We start from the raw sequence: 15125 nt of genomic DNA on the forward strand, positions 1-15125 counted from the left end.
GCTGTTAAATCGATTTATGCTTCAGGCCTTTGTGAGAAGACAGGCCACCATCTTGGCCTTTGCATTACTCCCTCATAGATTTGCCATGTCCTTATCCACTCCTCTTTTTGATCTGAACCCTTATCAGCCTTCACGTTAGCATCAGCTTTATACATGCGGAGGAACACATTCAGGATCGTACAGTTCAGTAACATTATGAATAATGAGACAAAACAACGCATGGCAAGTGGCTTGTAGTGAAATTGTTGATGAAGGTTTACAGTCTACACATTGCAACATAAAAAAGGAATTTATCATTTCATAACACCCACACACATTAATAAAGACGTTGGTTGCATAAACTTTACAATAATCATGCAAACTTATCATTTGGTGGACAAGGAACCTATTTTATAAGCATAATTTCGTTAATCATTATCTTGTGATATTATTTCTGGCCTATGTACCGCTAAAAACGCAAAGAAGCATCATAAAAACATATAAGAATATGGACAATTTGGATAGTGCATCATGTGATCACAATAGTTTGTCAAACGATGTTACTGTAGCTAATGGAATATTTCTTTAGTCAATATACATTTTGTGAAGAATACATCACAGTCGTATCATTTTTATTGTACATTCATTCAAATATTATGTGAAACGGCCAGGCAATATTCTTTCCGCATTTCAGGCAGTGTTGGAATTACATTGAATATCCAAGGAAGCGAGCCGCTTACGAATTCGACAGAAGACATTGAAGCTGCCGAGAGATACCAGCAATTTGAGGTGACTACAATAAAGAACTATTATATCTTGTTTCAGAATAGGATGTAACTGTAACTCTGATTGGTTTTAAACACTGCAAGATGAATGACGCCTACTATGTTGTATCGTTTGTGTAACAGTTAAATCGTTTTCTTTTGTTCTTGTGGTCTGATGACCGAAAACTGGATTGATCCACCTTTTCACGCTAGCCGATACCGTGCAGACCTCTTCATTTCTGAACAACTACCGCAACCTAAATTCTTTTGAGGCAGTTTCACATATTATTCTCCCTCTACTGTTCTTGAGCTTCTACTTCTCATCAAAGCCAAACTACTGATGGTTATAGAGAACTAAGGATGTGTCCTATCTGTCTATCCATCTATTCTTTTATTCAGGTTATGTCAGAAGTTTCTTATTTGCCGAAGTCGATTAAGTACCTCAACATTAGTAATTTGATCTTCTGATCTAATCTGAAGTATCCTTATATAGAACCACATTTTTAAAACTATTCTGTTCTCTTTTGAATTGCTTGCTGTTCAAATTTCATTCCGTACAATGCTAACCTCTAGTAAGAAACGTTCAGAAGGGAATTCCTTACGCAAAACGCCTCTGCAAATTTGGTGACACATTTCCGTATCTAATTCTCTCTGCACCCACTGCATTAATTCGAGAGAATTTGGTTTCCTTTGTGTTGTTGTTGTTCATCTTGTGACCTCTTTTCAATCTACAATCCAATCCTTGCACCTGCTCTTCCAAGTCCTTTGCTATCTCTCACGGATTTACAATGTCATCGACAAACATCAGAGCCTTGGTTTCTTCTCCATGAACTCCATGAACCCCATTTCCAGCTGCCCTTTGGTTTCCAGTGTTGCTTATTAAATTTACGGAGGGGATAAGCTGCAACATACTCTCGTGTACTTCTCAACGACAGTGTCCTTCAATACGACTGCGGTGAAGGTTCTACACAAGTTGGAAATAGCGTTTCGCACCCTGTACTGCATCCCCGTTACCATCTGAATTTAATAGCGCTTATTTAAATCAACATTCTCAAAAGCTTTTTCCTTCATTTTCCAGAACGCAAACTACCCTCATGTCACCTACCAGTTTTTCCGTTCCTGTACAAATACATGTTTTGGACTGTTCATTAATGATTCGATATTCGCACCCGCCCGACAAGTATTTTTTGAGTTGGGAATTATTACATTCTTCTTGAAGCCTGGAAGCACTTCGTCTGTCTCCTGTATCTTGCTTACCAGAAGAATAGTTTTGTTATTTCTGCGACTCCGAAGAATCTCAATAATTCTGAGGAATGTCGACATCAGATACTTTGTTTCGATTTAGAAAATTCGTGATCTGTCTAGCTTTTCTCACAGTACTTTATCTCCAATCTCAACTTCATTTACTTCCTTTGCCCTTTCTATAATTTTGTCTTCAAGCTTATTTCTCTTATATAGCCCTTCCACCATTCACATTCTAAAAGTGACGTTGTTTGTCAAGGGAAAAATTTTCCATTTTTCAGGCAGGACTCTACGCTCATCCCATCTTCAGTCAAGAGGGCGACTACCCGGCAGTGATGCGTGAGAGAGTAGATGCGAACAGTGAGGAGGAGGGCCGACCTCGTTCGAGGTTGCCGAGTTTCACGCAGGAGGAAGTAGAATACATCAGAGGTGCGGATATGATATATCTTTTCCCAGATCTGTGTGTGGCAGTCTAATGAAGCAATTTTCATTTTAGTAACTTTAATTTCAGCAAATAACGTCACGCCAAAGATTATAACGTAGAGGAGAAAGCTAGGCTTGTATGTTGAGATGAAACAAGCACAAGTCCAGTACAATTTCATCTATAACTAATTCCACTCATTAAGTGAGGGTAATCTTCAGATTTTGGTTGCCAAGTTCTGAATTTGTTATAAATCGTAGAAGACGCAAGGAGTTACTTTTTAAGCTCTGTTTTTGAATTTGCTTTTCGGATGGAGGTTTATGCAAGTAATTCAGATACTGAATAGGACTTAACAATATATATCTTGGTCTCTCGACGCGAAAGGTCGGTGTCTTCTTCTGGGCATAACTGTCCAATTTTGGCGAAACAAGAGGGTATTTTAACAATAGCTAATCCTCTTTCTTACGAAACGTCGTTTTGGTGGGGTAGCTTGTTTGATTAGTAATCAAAACGTCCTCGGTCCGGAGTACGAAACCCGCACCTGGTTAAATTTTGATTAATAATCAGCATTGGCGACCGAAGACTTCCGGCATAAGAAGTCACCCTCTTTCTGCAAACGGCCTTGTCAAAGAGGGTGGAGGAGCGGACAGAGGTTTAGGGCATTGTCTTGCCTCTGAAGGCGGAAGCATCAGCAGTGATCATTGGCATGAGGGTGCTGAACGCAGTGGAAATTAAAGGATTAAAGACACATAAAGTGTATCCACAGGACACGTGGCCTATAATTGATAAAGTGTCATGATGATCTCTCAATTGGCAAATGTTTCCGGAATAGTCCCCCATTCAGATTTCCGGAAGGGAACTGCCAAGGGCGAGGTTAACATGAGAAAAAGATAGAATAATCAAGAAAAGGATTCGTTCTACGGGTCGAGGTGTGGAATGTCAGATGCATTAATGTGGTAGGGAAGCTAGAAAATATGAAAAGGGAAATTCCAATGCACAATCTAGATATAGTAATGGTCAGTAAAGGGAAATGGAAAGAAGAAAAGGATTTCTCGTCAGATGAGTATAGGGTAATATCAACAGCAGCAGAAAATGATATAACGGGAGTAGGATTCTGTATGAATAGGAAGGTAGGATGAAGAGTGTGTTACACTGAAAATTTCAGTGATAGGGTTGTTCTTATCAGAATCCAAAGGGAACCTACACCGACAACAATAGTTCAGGTATAAATTCCGGCGTCCAAAGCTGAAGATGAAGAGATAGAGAAAGTATATGAGAATATTGAAACGCTAATGCAGAATGTAAAGGGAGATGAAAGTGTAATAGTTATGAGGGACTGAAATGCAGTTGTAGGGGAAGGAATAGGAAGAAAGGTTACAGGAGAACATGGGCTTGGGACAAGGAATGAGAGAGAGAAAAAACTAAGTTCTGTAACGAGTTTCAGCTGGTAATAGAGAATACACTGTTCAAGAACCACAAGAGCAGGAGGTATTCTTGGATAAGACCGGGTGATACGGGAAGATTTCAATTAGATTACATCATGGCCAGACAGAGATTCCAAAATCAGATACTGGATTTAAGGCTCAGATCACAATGGTCTAGTGATGAAGAGCAGACTGAAATTCAAGATATTAATCAGGAAGAAACAATATGAATAGAAGTTGGATTCGTAGTGCCCAGAAATGACGAGATACGCTTGAAGTTCTCTTAGACTATAGATAAAGAAATAAGGAATAGCTCAGTACGCATTACATTTGAAGAAGAGTGGACATCTCTAGAAAGGGCAGTCACAGAAGGTGGAACGGAAAACGTGAGTAAAAAGATTGTAACAGAGAAGAAACCATCGCCAACACAAGAAATACTCCAGTAGGTCGTGAAAGAAGGAAGAATAAAAATGTTGAGGGACATTCAGAAACCCGGAAATATAAGTCGCTGAAGAATGGGATAAATAGGAAGTCCAGCAAGCTAAGACGAAGTGGCTGCATGAAAAATCTGAACAACTCGATAAATAAATGGTTGTCGGAAGGACTGACTCAGCATGAGGAAAATCAAAACAAACTTCGATGACATAAAAAGCAAGTCGTGGTGGGCTAGCACTTGCATGGGTGACCATCCGGTCTGCCGAACGCTGTTGGCAAGCGGGCTGCACTCAGCCCTTGTGAGACAAACTGAAGAGCTACTTGATTGAGAAGTAGCGGCTCCGGTCTTCTAAAGTGACACAGGGAAGAGCGGTGTGGTGACCACATGCCCCTCCATATCCGCATCCAGTGAAGCCTGTGGGCTGAGGATGACACGGCGGCCGATCGGTACCGTTGGGCCTTCCAATGCCTATTCGGACAGAGTTTAGTTTAACATTAAGAGTGCATTAAGAGTTCATTGAATGCGTCTATGAGGGGACGATTCGTCTGGAGTCAATTTTGAAGAGATAGGAGATCCGCTATTGGAATAAGATTTTAAGAGAACTTCGAAGGACTTAAGATCAAGTAAGACAGCAGGGTTGGAATTCCATCAGCATTTCTAAAATCATTTGGGTAAGTTGCAACTAAGTGTGTATTTACGTTGGTCTGTGGAATGTATGAGTCTGGGGACATACAGGGGTACCATCTGACTTTCGGAAAAATATCATCCACATAATTCTGAAGACTGTAGGGGGTGACAGGTGCGAGAATTACCGCACAAAACGCTTAACAGCATATGCATCTAAGTTGATGACAAGAATAAAATACAGAGGAATGGCAAAGAAAATGAGGACGTGCTACATGACGATCAGTTTGGCTTTAGAACGGGCAAAGGCACCAGATAGGCAATTCTGACGTTGTGGATCATAATGGAAGCAAGACTAATGAAAAATGAAAACATGTTCATAGGATTTGTCAAACTGGAAAAAGCGTTCGACAACTTAAAATTGTGCAAGATATTCGAAATTTTGAGAAAAATAGCGATAAGCTGCAAGGAAAGGAGGGTAATATACAATAAGTAGAAGAGCAAAGAGGGAATAATATGAGTGGACAACCAAGAACGAAGCGCTCGAATTAAAAACGGTGGAACACTGTTCAATCTGAATTTCGAAGAAGCAATGATAGAAATAAGAGAAAGGTTCAGGAATGGATTTATAATTCATGGTGAAAGGACATCAATTATACGATTCGCTGAGGACATTGCTATCTTGAGTTTAAGTGAAGAAAAATTACAAGATCTGCTGAATGGAATTAATAGTCTAATGAGTACAGAATGTGGATTGAGAGTAAATCGAAGAAAGACGAAAGAATTAAAAGTAGCAGAAATGAGAAAAGTGAGAAACTTAACATCAGGACTGACGGTCACGAAGAAGATGAAGGTAAGGAGTTCTGCTGCCTAGGCAGCAAAATAACAATGGTGGACGGAGCAAGGAGGATATCAAATAGCCCTGGGAAAAAAGGACATTCATGGCCTAGAGAGGCCATCGGCATTGATTTGAGGAAGAAATTTTTGAGAATGTGCGTCTGGGGCACTGCACTGTATGGTACTGAAATATGAACTGTCGGAAAACCGGAACAGTGGAGAATCGACACATTTCAGATGTGGTGCTACAGGCAAATGTTGAAAATTGGGTGGAATGATAAGGTAAGGAATGAGGAGGTTCTGTGCAGAATCGAAGAGTATGGGAATGTGTGGAATACATTGACAAGGAGAAGGGACAGGATTACAGAATGTCTGTTAAGACATCAGGGAATGACTTCCTTGGTACCAGAGGAAGCTGTAGAGGGCAAAAGCTGTACAGGAAGACAGAGACTGGAATGCATCTAGCAAATAACCGAGGACTTAGGTTCCAAGTGCTACTCCGAGATGAAGAATTGGCCCCGCCCCAAAAAAATGTCCGCTTTTGTCAAGAATGAGGTCAAATGATGTGTGGACCACTCAAACATATTTACGAAGGTCGTGCAATAAATAATATCCCTCATTGTTTTCCTCAGAACATATTTATTGTTAGGAGTCAGAATTTGGTGACAACATACAACAACATGCCTTGTGCGCAACATGCCTTGTGCGTGTCCTATTTTTCTATGTAGTCTCCATCACGTTCGATGGGCATACACCAACATTGTGGAAGAGGATGTATTCCTTGCTGGTAAAAGCTCTTGTCCTGTAGGTAGCCATGTTTTCACTGCATGACTGCCACTCTCGTCATCTTCAAATTACCTTTCCCATAGAGAATCCTTAAGCGGCTGAAAGAGATGGAAGTCCAAGGATGCCAGGTTTGGACTGTAGGGTGGATGAGGCAATGATGTCCAATGGCGATTTGTCCCCCGGTTCTCAGATTTGTATGTGGGCTTACATTATCATGTTGGAGCAAGATTTCTGCTGGATTCTTGTCCAATCGAACGCAGCGGAAACGGTTCTTGAGTTTATTCAGAGTCTTCACGTATGCCTCTGAATTGATGATTGACCCTCTTGGCATCACATCCACGAGAATGACGCCACCACAATCCCAAAAGACCGCCACAATAACTTTTCTGAGGGGATTATCTTGAATTTCTTCTATTGTGGTGAATTAGGATGAAGCCACTCCATGGCCTGCCTTTTTGTTTTCGGCGCAAAGTGGCGCTTCTGCATTCCCCGAAACTATTCATGAGAGAAAGACCTCTCCATCGTTCTCAAAACGCTCCGACAATTCATAAGAAATGTCCTTTCTTTGAATCTTGTGGTCCGCTGTGAGCATTCGTGGAACTCAACGTGAGCACCTCTTTTAATACACGAGAGTCACTATAATTGCAAGCGCATTTCCAATACTGACTGACAACTGTGGAGCGAACTGTCGGGTTTTGATGCGCCGGTCGGAACGATTCAGCGTGTCTGGAGCAGTGGCTGTGACAGGAGGTCCCGAGCGTGACTGATCGTGGAGCTCTGTTTCTGCATTTTTGAGGCTCTATCTGTCTTTACCCATCGCCCAACAGCATTATCAACTGCAGCATCGCCAGACACTGCACACAAACGTGTATGGATGTTCACCACGGTTTCTTTTTCTGCACACAAGAATTCGATAACACGCCGCTGTTTGTAAAGTGAGTAAGTAGTATTTAGACGCCATTTTAACGGTGTTCTACGGCTCTGACATCTGCCAGAACCGTTCCATTGACCGGCGATCAGACCAAACATCAAATGTGAAGCACCAACAAGTACATTTGTCTATGTATATTAATGGCTTGAAAAAATGTGCGGCATTACTTATTGAGCGACCCCCGTATTAGTCTTTGCATCCCAAGTTCCATACGTTACGATCTTCCTTGCTGTAGATAAATAGCCCCTTCAGCTCTCTGTTCATCCTCCAGAACAGTTTCATATTTGCTTCTGACATATAATTAGTTAATTTAGACATTGCCTATGGCCGTGATCTGATGGCAAATGTGACAACACTGCGAGCAATGTTGCTGATGTCGGAGCAATTTCGTAGATCATAACACTAGAGATGGCGATCACCACTTGAAAATTTATTTTACGCTCTTAGATGAATTTTATTTGATTTAGATGTGACCATGGATAATTTTAACTATGTAACTGAAGACAGTTTATAGTTTACTATCAAGTTAGACTTTTATTAATAGTATCTGATGTTAGTTAACGAGAATCGTTCAGTGAAATGGATATTGTACAATACTAACATTAAGGGTAATTTAGGCAAAGGAAAAAGTTGCTTCTAATCAGAACTGTAATGCCTTATATAATGTAAACTATCTGATCGTAAATATCTGGACACTTAGTGCATAATGGGGTCCGTCCATCGTTCCCTTTCAACACAGTTTATATTCTGCTGGGGACGTGTTTGATGATGCCTTTGAATATCTGTAGAGGAATGGCAGACCATTCTCACGAGCCGAAACCAAAGTACTGATTTTGGACACTGGGACCAGGAGAGAGGTTGACTAACTCATAAAAATGGTACGCCATTTGGTTTCCTTCGGGATTCTGATCAGGCCAGTCCATTAACCGAATTTTGTAACTCCGTGGCCAGGCTGTAGCACGAACTGTTCAAAGCTCCAGCATTCGCTTGGGGCATACAGCCTACCGAACTGTGAGCGAGGATCAGTAATCAGCACGATCTCATGGGATCTGACATTGCAACCTGTCTGATGGGAGATTAGGACCAATGAGCAGCAAGGGATGGAGTACTTACAGATCACCGCGTGAGACACGCTGTGGTCTCCGCCATCTCTCAACAGAACTTCCGACGGGCGAGCCTTCCACACTATGAGCGGCAACGTCCTTCTTGAACTCACCGGCCTGAACTACGGCAGCCTGGAGCAGCCACTGCGTTCAGCAGGTGCTTTGCCGGCTTGCTAAACCACCAGCTGCCGAAGATATGGCTAGGAAGATATGGCAACGAGTTGTGTACAGAGGAATGAATAACATAAAATTTAATTCTATTTCATGGAGTCTAGCGACACCACACAGGTGCCTGGCAAAACAGCAGGGGTTTCCTGCCTAGGAGAGTGGGACGCCTACAATTATTTATCGATATTCAGTATGACTGCACCAAAACATTTTGTCTTGACGTAATAACTGCTTATTCCGACAGCGTGATATTAAACCAAGCGATGGTGCCATACTTAATTAACTGTTGCAGGATCTGCCGACTTCTTCGGGCTGAATCACTACAGAACGTACTACATTATGAATGGAGCGAACGCCACCTCGCCCTCGAGAGCCCACGACTCGGGCACAACTGCCGTCAGTAGTGGCGTAAGTTACTGAAATTACCTTCTTGAGCTGAGGCTTCTTCTCATACAGTTTCTCTACTTGGTTAGTTTTCACATTTGGAAAGCGAATCAACTGTGGTGTTATCCGACATCAATCATAATCCAAACCTAATGTAATTTCATGCTAATTTAAACGCAATGGACAGATCAAAACACAGATTTATTTATGTCATACTATGGCACTCCCTATGATACTACTAATTTTGCAGAGGATGAGATAAGGCAAATGGAACACGCGCAGATGTGGAAAATATCAGAGTTCTCAATTGTAGAAGTAAGTAATACTATCATTCCGTTGCATTTAATGAAAAGGAAACTATAACCGTTTACATAAGAGTGTATGCGTTCCTCTAATATCATAGGCCCTTGGGGAATTTTTCACCTTATTGGTACATGGTTACAGCTAGCTTTTTATATTCTCTATGTAAATACTCGCGATTCTTTTATAACCAACTGCTCACAGTTTCTTTCACGAAGACGTCATGGAAGTGTCTTCAGCGAACAGAAGCACTTCCCTAGAACAGTAAATGCTATAGATGTGTCTCTCTACTACCAATCATGATTTTTTATTTGTAGAATTTTACATTTGCATAAATGAAAGTTTAAAGTTAACTAAATTAAACACTTCAACAGAAGGGACGACACCATGTAACAAATAATTATTACTAGCAAATTCAGAAGAGTAATAAGGAAGTGTTATAAGAAAAAACCCGAAACATTTCTTGGAAGCAATATGTGTCACAGATTAAGTTCTTACAGAGTCATATTTTCCAAAAGAGAAGTTATTCTATCATCTTGTACTGTATTCCTCATCGAATATGAAATGTACAGCTTCAGTAAGATAAGTAAACCTAATGGATAGATCGTGGAAATGATTGCATAATGTTACTACTGCGGCTTTTGCTGTCACACTACCGCAGTACGCTTTCTCCAAAAGTGGCGTAGTATGCTCATATTTTACCGTAGTCAAGTGTGCATATTGTTCCAGTATGTTTTCGAGTAATACCTATGACGGACGTTGTAACTTTACTTTTTGACGTTGTTGGTCAAACGATGGTGCTTCGCTGAGTGACTTGTGCGTCTCAAAACTTTGATTTTGTTAACCTTGAAACACTGTACACAGATATCGAGGTTCACAGAACAGTGACGTTAATAGGCGGTAAAACTGAAAAATTTGACAATTATAATATACTTTTGATCGATTTCTATCCTTCGAGCAAGTCTTACAAGTGAAATAAGTGGAAAGCAATGGTAATCTTGAGTTGTAGGAAGCAGGTCGTAGAGTCTTCCGTTTAAAATAGCTTCATTTTAGGGTTGTGGCTGCGCTTTACATTTGGCCATTTGCGAAAATAAGAACACAACTTGTAAAACTGTCAATTCGTCTTGTAACACACCAGGGAGGAAAGTGAGTAAATATGCAGTACTTATAAAAGCTACCCTTTGGCACCCGATACTGTACAACACTTCCTGGACGCAGGAACAGGGCTGGATATTTACCGACCGTGTGCCTAAACCCACGTACCTAGTCCTTCCTGCGGCAGTTAATCTGCTGCTCTGTGCATTGCCTGGTATGATGTGTTCTGTAATAACAATTATCTAGTAGGGAAAGGAGCCATTTACACCAAAAATAGCAATTTGATCTGGCAGAAATGACTGTATTCTGTTAAACACTCGCACAGGGTGGGGCTGCACTGTTCACAGTTAACAACATTCCACAATGCACGTGAGCAGTATTAGTACTCAAAGTACACGTTCCTTGTAATGTACAAGGTTGCTGCCTAAATGATGGCATCCAAAGCAAAAATACGGTGCAAGAACGCAAAATAATCACTGTTCAACGGATGTTTTATCAGTCGACGATTGGCTCAGTTCTTCCAACAGTACTAAACCATTAAATAATTTATAACACGAGCGTGCGTGCGACCGAAACGCGAAGCAGATGCTCCATAAAATTTGGGGTACGATTTGCGAACGAGAAAGTATCTGCGCTCGTGATATTGAGCCAGTCAAAACGATATGTGTTTCTTTCACTTAGAACTTGCAATTAGGATCATACCGGTCCACATTATTTTTCCATTACCGTAGCGACGAGGTTCATTGTTATTGTCCGGACACGACACACAAAACCGAGAAACATCACCATGTGGATAAACATTGATACTGCTTCGGGAACACTGAAATTAAACGCACAACTTGGGTGGCAAACATTTTCAATTACCTCACACAAACTTGTAAGATACGTGCTGTAGCCACAGCATCAACACAACATTCCGCCCGCACTCCGCGAAATCTGCGCCACGACTGTCCACTGTTGCTCGGCAGAAAGGCGACTACCGATAGTCAACGATATTCTATGCTTCCATTCGCGCACAAGAATGTTTTAGAATGCTATTAGAGAATTACAAAAAACAAACAAAATATGAAACCCCTCTGGAGGTGGTGATTTGGGGGGGGGGGGGGGTTGTGGAATACCCAGTCCCACGGTTAGTGTCACGGTCGACTGATTACCGCAAAGCCATACCATGACGCGCGAACAAATGTCAAGAAATGTAATATTATAGCACATACAAAGAAATCGTAAACGCTTACAAAACTTCCTACAGTGCAGCCCACTACAGAAAAACATATATACAATTATAAGATAAAGGAAAATAGAATAGCTTCAGCCTCGTCAAAAAGTTTCGCCTGCTCTAAGACATGTTGATCCAATAGAGACGTGTATCTATCTTTTTTTTACACTCGTCCCCCACTTTCTTTATGGTTGCCTTCAGTCGATCTTTGTCATCCTCCACTTGCTTACTAGCTTCTTCTGGCCGCTGGTTTGGTCAAGCTGCCTGTTAGTTTTGTCAATAGCAGCAGAAAGTTCATTCTTCATTTGCTTTGTAGTTAGGTCAATCTTCCTATTAGTTCGGTCAATCTGCCTATTAGTTTCCTCGAATCCCTTCTTCAGCATACTCATTAATGTTGTGAACGTTACGTTGTTGTGAACGTTACTGCTACACTCCTCTCGTCTGGATGCAGGCACGATTGGTGACGATACAGCACCAGGGCTTCCCATCTCAACCGACAAACTACAGTCTCCCATTCCAGAATCTCTCTATTTTCAGTCCTACTAACTTGAACCTTCCTCTCTATAGGACTACTTTCACCTGACGAATCTCCACCTACATTCCTGACCATCTGTGCTTAATTGATCTCATTAGCTGACATAATGAATAACTTACATCACACAAGCAAGAAAATGGAACAGTGGGAAGAGAAAAAAAGTTGTAAAGGCTAAATAACACTAACCGTCCTGCACACTAAACAAAAAAAAAAAAACATAAGTCAATCTCTCCAACGCCGTATTTCGTGCTAAGAAACACAGCAGACACGCAAAGGATCAATGTCACAGAAGTACACTTATATTTAGACAAAAGATTCCCTGCTGATATAGCATTACATTAGTATATTGCATGGACTATTACAGCAGGTCTGGGAAATGACATTTAACTTTACTGCACTAACTGACCAGTGTCAAAGTGTAATGCCGATACGATAAGTTGCCTCCACTGTATTATATCAACACTAGATGCATTCCTTGAGATAATCTAAAATGTCTCCCTCGTGATCTAGTACGCATTAACAGACTGTCGTGTCAGTTTTACAAGTTGCTTTCACTGTAAACATTTAACACTATTTGCATGAAATTCTGCATTGCCGGTCAGTTACACTAGCGCCAGAAATCGCAGTCCTGCGAAGCCTTACGTTCTTGACTGCCCATTGCCGTGAGCTGATCAGCACTGCCACCTGCTGGCCGGTAGGTGAAATGCAGCAATGGTGTGGTTGTAGTTGTTCGCGTTGCTCATAGGTGCTGCCTATGTCGCAGATGATGCAGCATGCATTAGTAGAATAACTCTCCAACACAGGATCTTTGCACTGCACTCCATAACAGAAAACTAGAATAGCTGCAACTTGAACTCCTTGGTCCGTAGCGCACACAGTCTGTCTGACGTCACACAACAATCCAAAATACGCTGTTTGTAAACGTTATTCATTGTTTCCGTTTTCGAGTAAATCGGCACCTCATCAGTGAAGATTACAAGTCCTGGAAACGTACATCGCAATGTCACACGCCCAGGAGGAAAGGGGGTCGATATGCAGTACTTATAAAAGTTAGCCATTAGCACTCGAGACTATGCAACACTTCCTAGACACAAAAACAGGGCTGGATATTTAACGACCGTGTGCCTAATTCCATGTACCTGGTCCTTCCCACGGCAGTTGATTAGCTGCTCTCTGCATTGCCTGCTATGATGTGTTCTGTTATAACTATTGTCTAGCAGGGAGAGGAGCCATTTACACGAACAATACCAAGTTGGTGTTGCAGAATTCACTGTATTCTCTTAAACATTCGCACAGGATGGCACAGCACTGTTCGCAATTAACATCATTCCACAATGCACGTGATCAATATTAGTCCTCAAAATACATGTTCGTTGTAAAGTACAAGGCTGCTGTCTAATTGGTGGCATCCAAAGCAGAAACACGGTGCATAGAACGCATAATAATCACTGTTCAACGGATGTTTTATCAGTCGACGATTGTCACAGTTATTACAACAGTATTAAACAATTGAGTAACGTATAACACGAGCGTACGCGTGACCGAACTGCGACGCGAATACTCCATAAAATTTCGGGTACGATATGCGAACGAGAAAGTACCTGCCCTCGTGATATTGAGGAATTCAAAACGATATGTGTTACTTTCACTTAGAACTTGCAATTAGGATCATACAGATCCACATTATTTTTCCGTAACCGTCGCGACGCGGTTGACTGTTGTTCTCCAGACACGACACACGAAACCGAGAAACATCACCATGTGTATAAACAATGATACTGCTTCGTGAACACTGACATTAAACGCAAAACTTGTGTAGCAAACATTTTCAATTACCTGTAATTATAATGTTTGTTACGAAATGTGCTGCAGCCACGGCGTCAACACAACACTCCGCCCACGCTCCACGAAAGCTACGCCACGACTGTTGCCCTGCGCTCGGCAGAGAGGCGACTATCGATAGTCAACGATACGATTCTATGCTTACAGTCTTCAACTAAATGAAACCACTAATTCATCACGAAGGGTCAAAATACTCATTTTAGTCTAAAAAATTCATCTACCTGCTCTGAAACAATGCACTCAATATCATCAGTGTCGCCTTTAAGTTCCACGCCTTCAGCGTCGTTGAGAGCAATTGTTTTCAAGGGTTTCGGTTCCCAGAAACGACACGGCTGACGAATGCGCGAGCTTCAGCACTAGATTAGCTCAAGAAGCTCAATGCGTATTTTTTGCTTTCGTCTGTCCTCTTCATTGACACTAATAGAGCAGACTTTATCCAAATTATCATTCTCATGCTCATCCCCCAATGCTGCATTGTTTGTAAATTGGGACGCCGGCCGGAGTGGCCGAGCGGTTCTAGGCGCTACAGTCTGGAACCGCGCGACCGCTACGGTCGCAGGTTCGAATACTGCCTCGGGCATGGATGTCTGTGATGTCCTTAGGTTAGTTAGATTTAAGTAGTTCTAAGTTCTAGGGGACTGATGACATTAGAAGTTAAGTCCCATAGTGCTCAGAGCCATTTGAGCCATAAATTGGGACACGGATACAGTCAACGGGAAACGTTTGTTCCCTCCAACTGCCCTGCTATAAATATAATTCGTTACTTGTTGCGTGTTCGTCTTAGCTACTGATAGGCAATGATTTCACCAATTAATCAATATTCACTTTGCATTGAAATGTTTCGAGAATGCTATGTCTCAAATTCAACAGAATCAGTAGGAACATACCACAAAAGGGAAGCTGATGAATAAATTGATACTGCGTTACTGTAATAAAATATGAATGAATTATATAGCTTCTGACAGTCTTAATCAGGATAGTAAGATATTTAGAACTGAAAAAGGAGTGAGATAAGTAGGCAGTTTTAAGATCTTTCAG

At 41.4% G+C, this 15125-nt stretch overlaps 1 protein-coding gene across 1 annotated transcript in view; it reads left to right on the plus strand.

The window, feature by feature from the left end:
- LOC124805705 (myrosinase 1-like) overlaps positions 1-15125 on the plus strand; it is an 85938-nt gene that overhangs the window by 51984 nt on the left and 18829 nt on the right. The window contains exons 6-8 of the mRNA XM_047266275.1: positions 674-768; positions 2267-2414; positions 9008-9123. Of these exons, the coding sequence (XP_047122231.1) occupies positions 674-768; positions 2267-2414; positions 9008-9123 (359 nt within the window). The remainder of the gene's footprint in view (positions 1-673; positions 769-2266; positions 2415-9007; positions 9124-15125) is intronic.

The sequence above is a fragment of the Schistocerca piceifrons genome, chromosome 7 (assembly GCF_021461385.2).
Source record: "Schistocerca piceifrons isolate TAMUIC-IGC-003096 chromosome 7, iqSchPice1.1, whole genome shotgun sequence".
Taxonomy (NCBI): Eukaryota; Metazoa; Arthropoda; class Insecta; order Orthoptera; family Acrididae; genus Schistocerca; species Schistocerca piceifrons.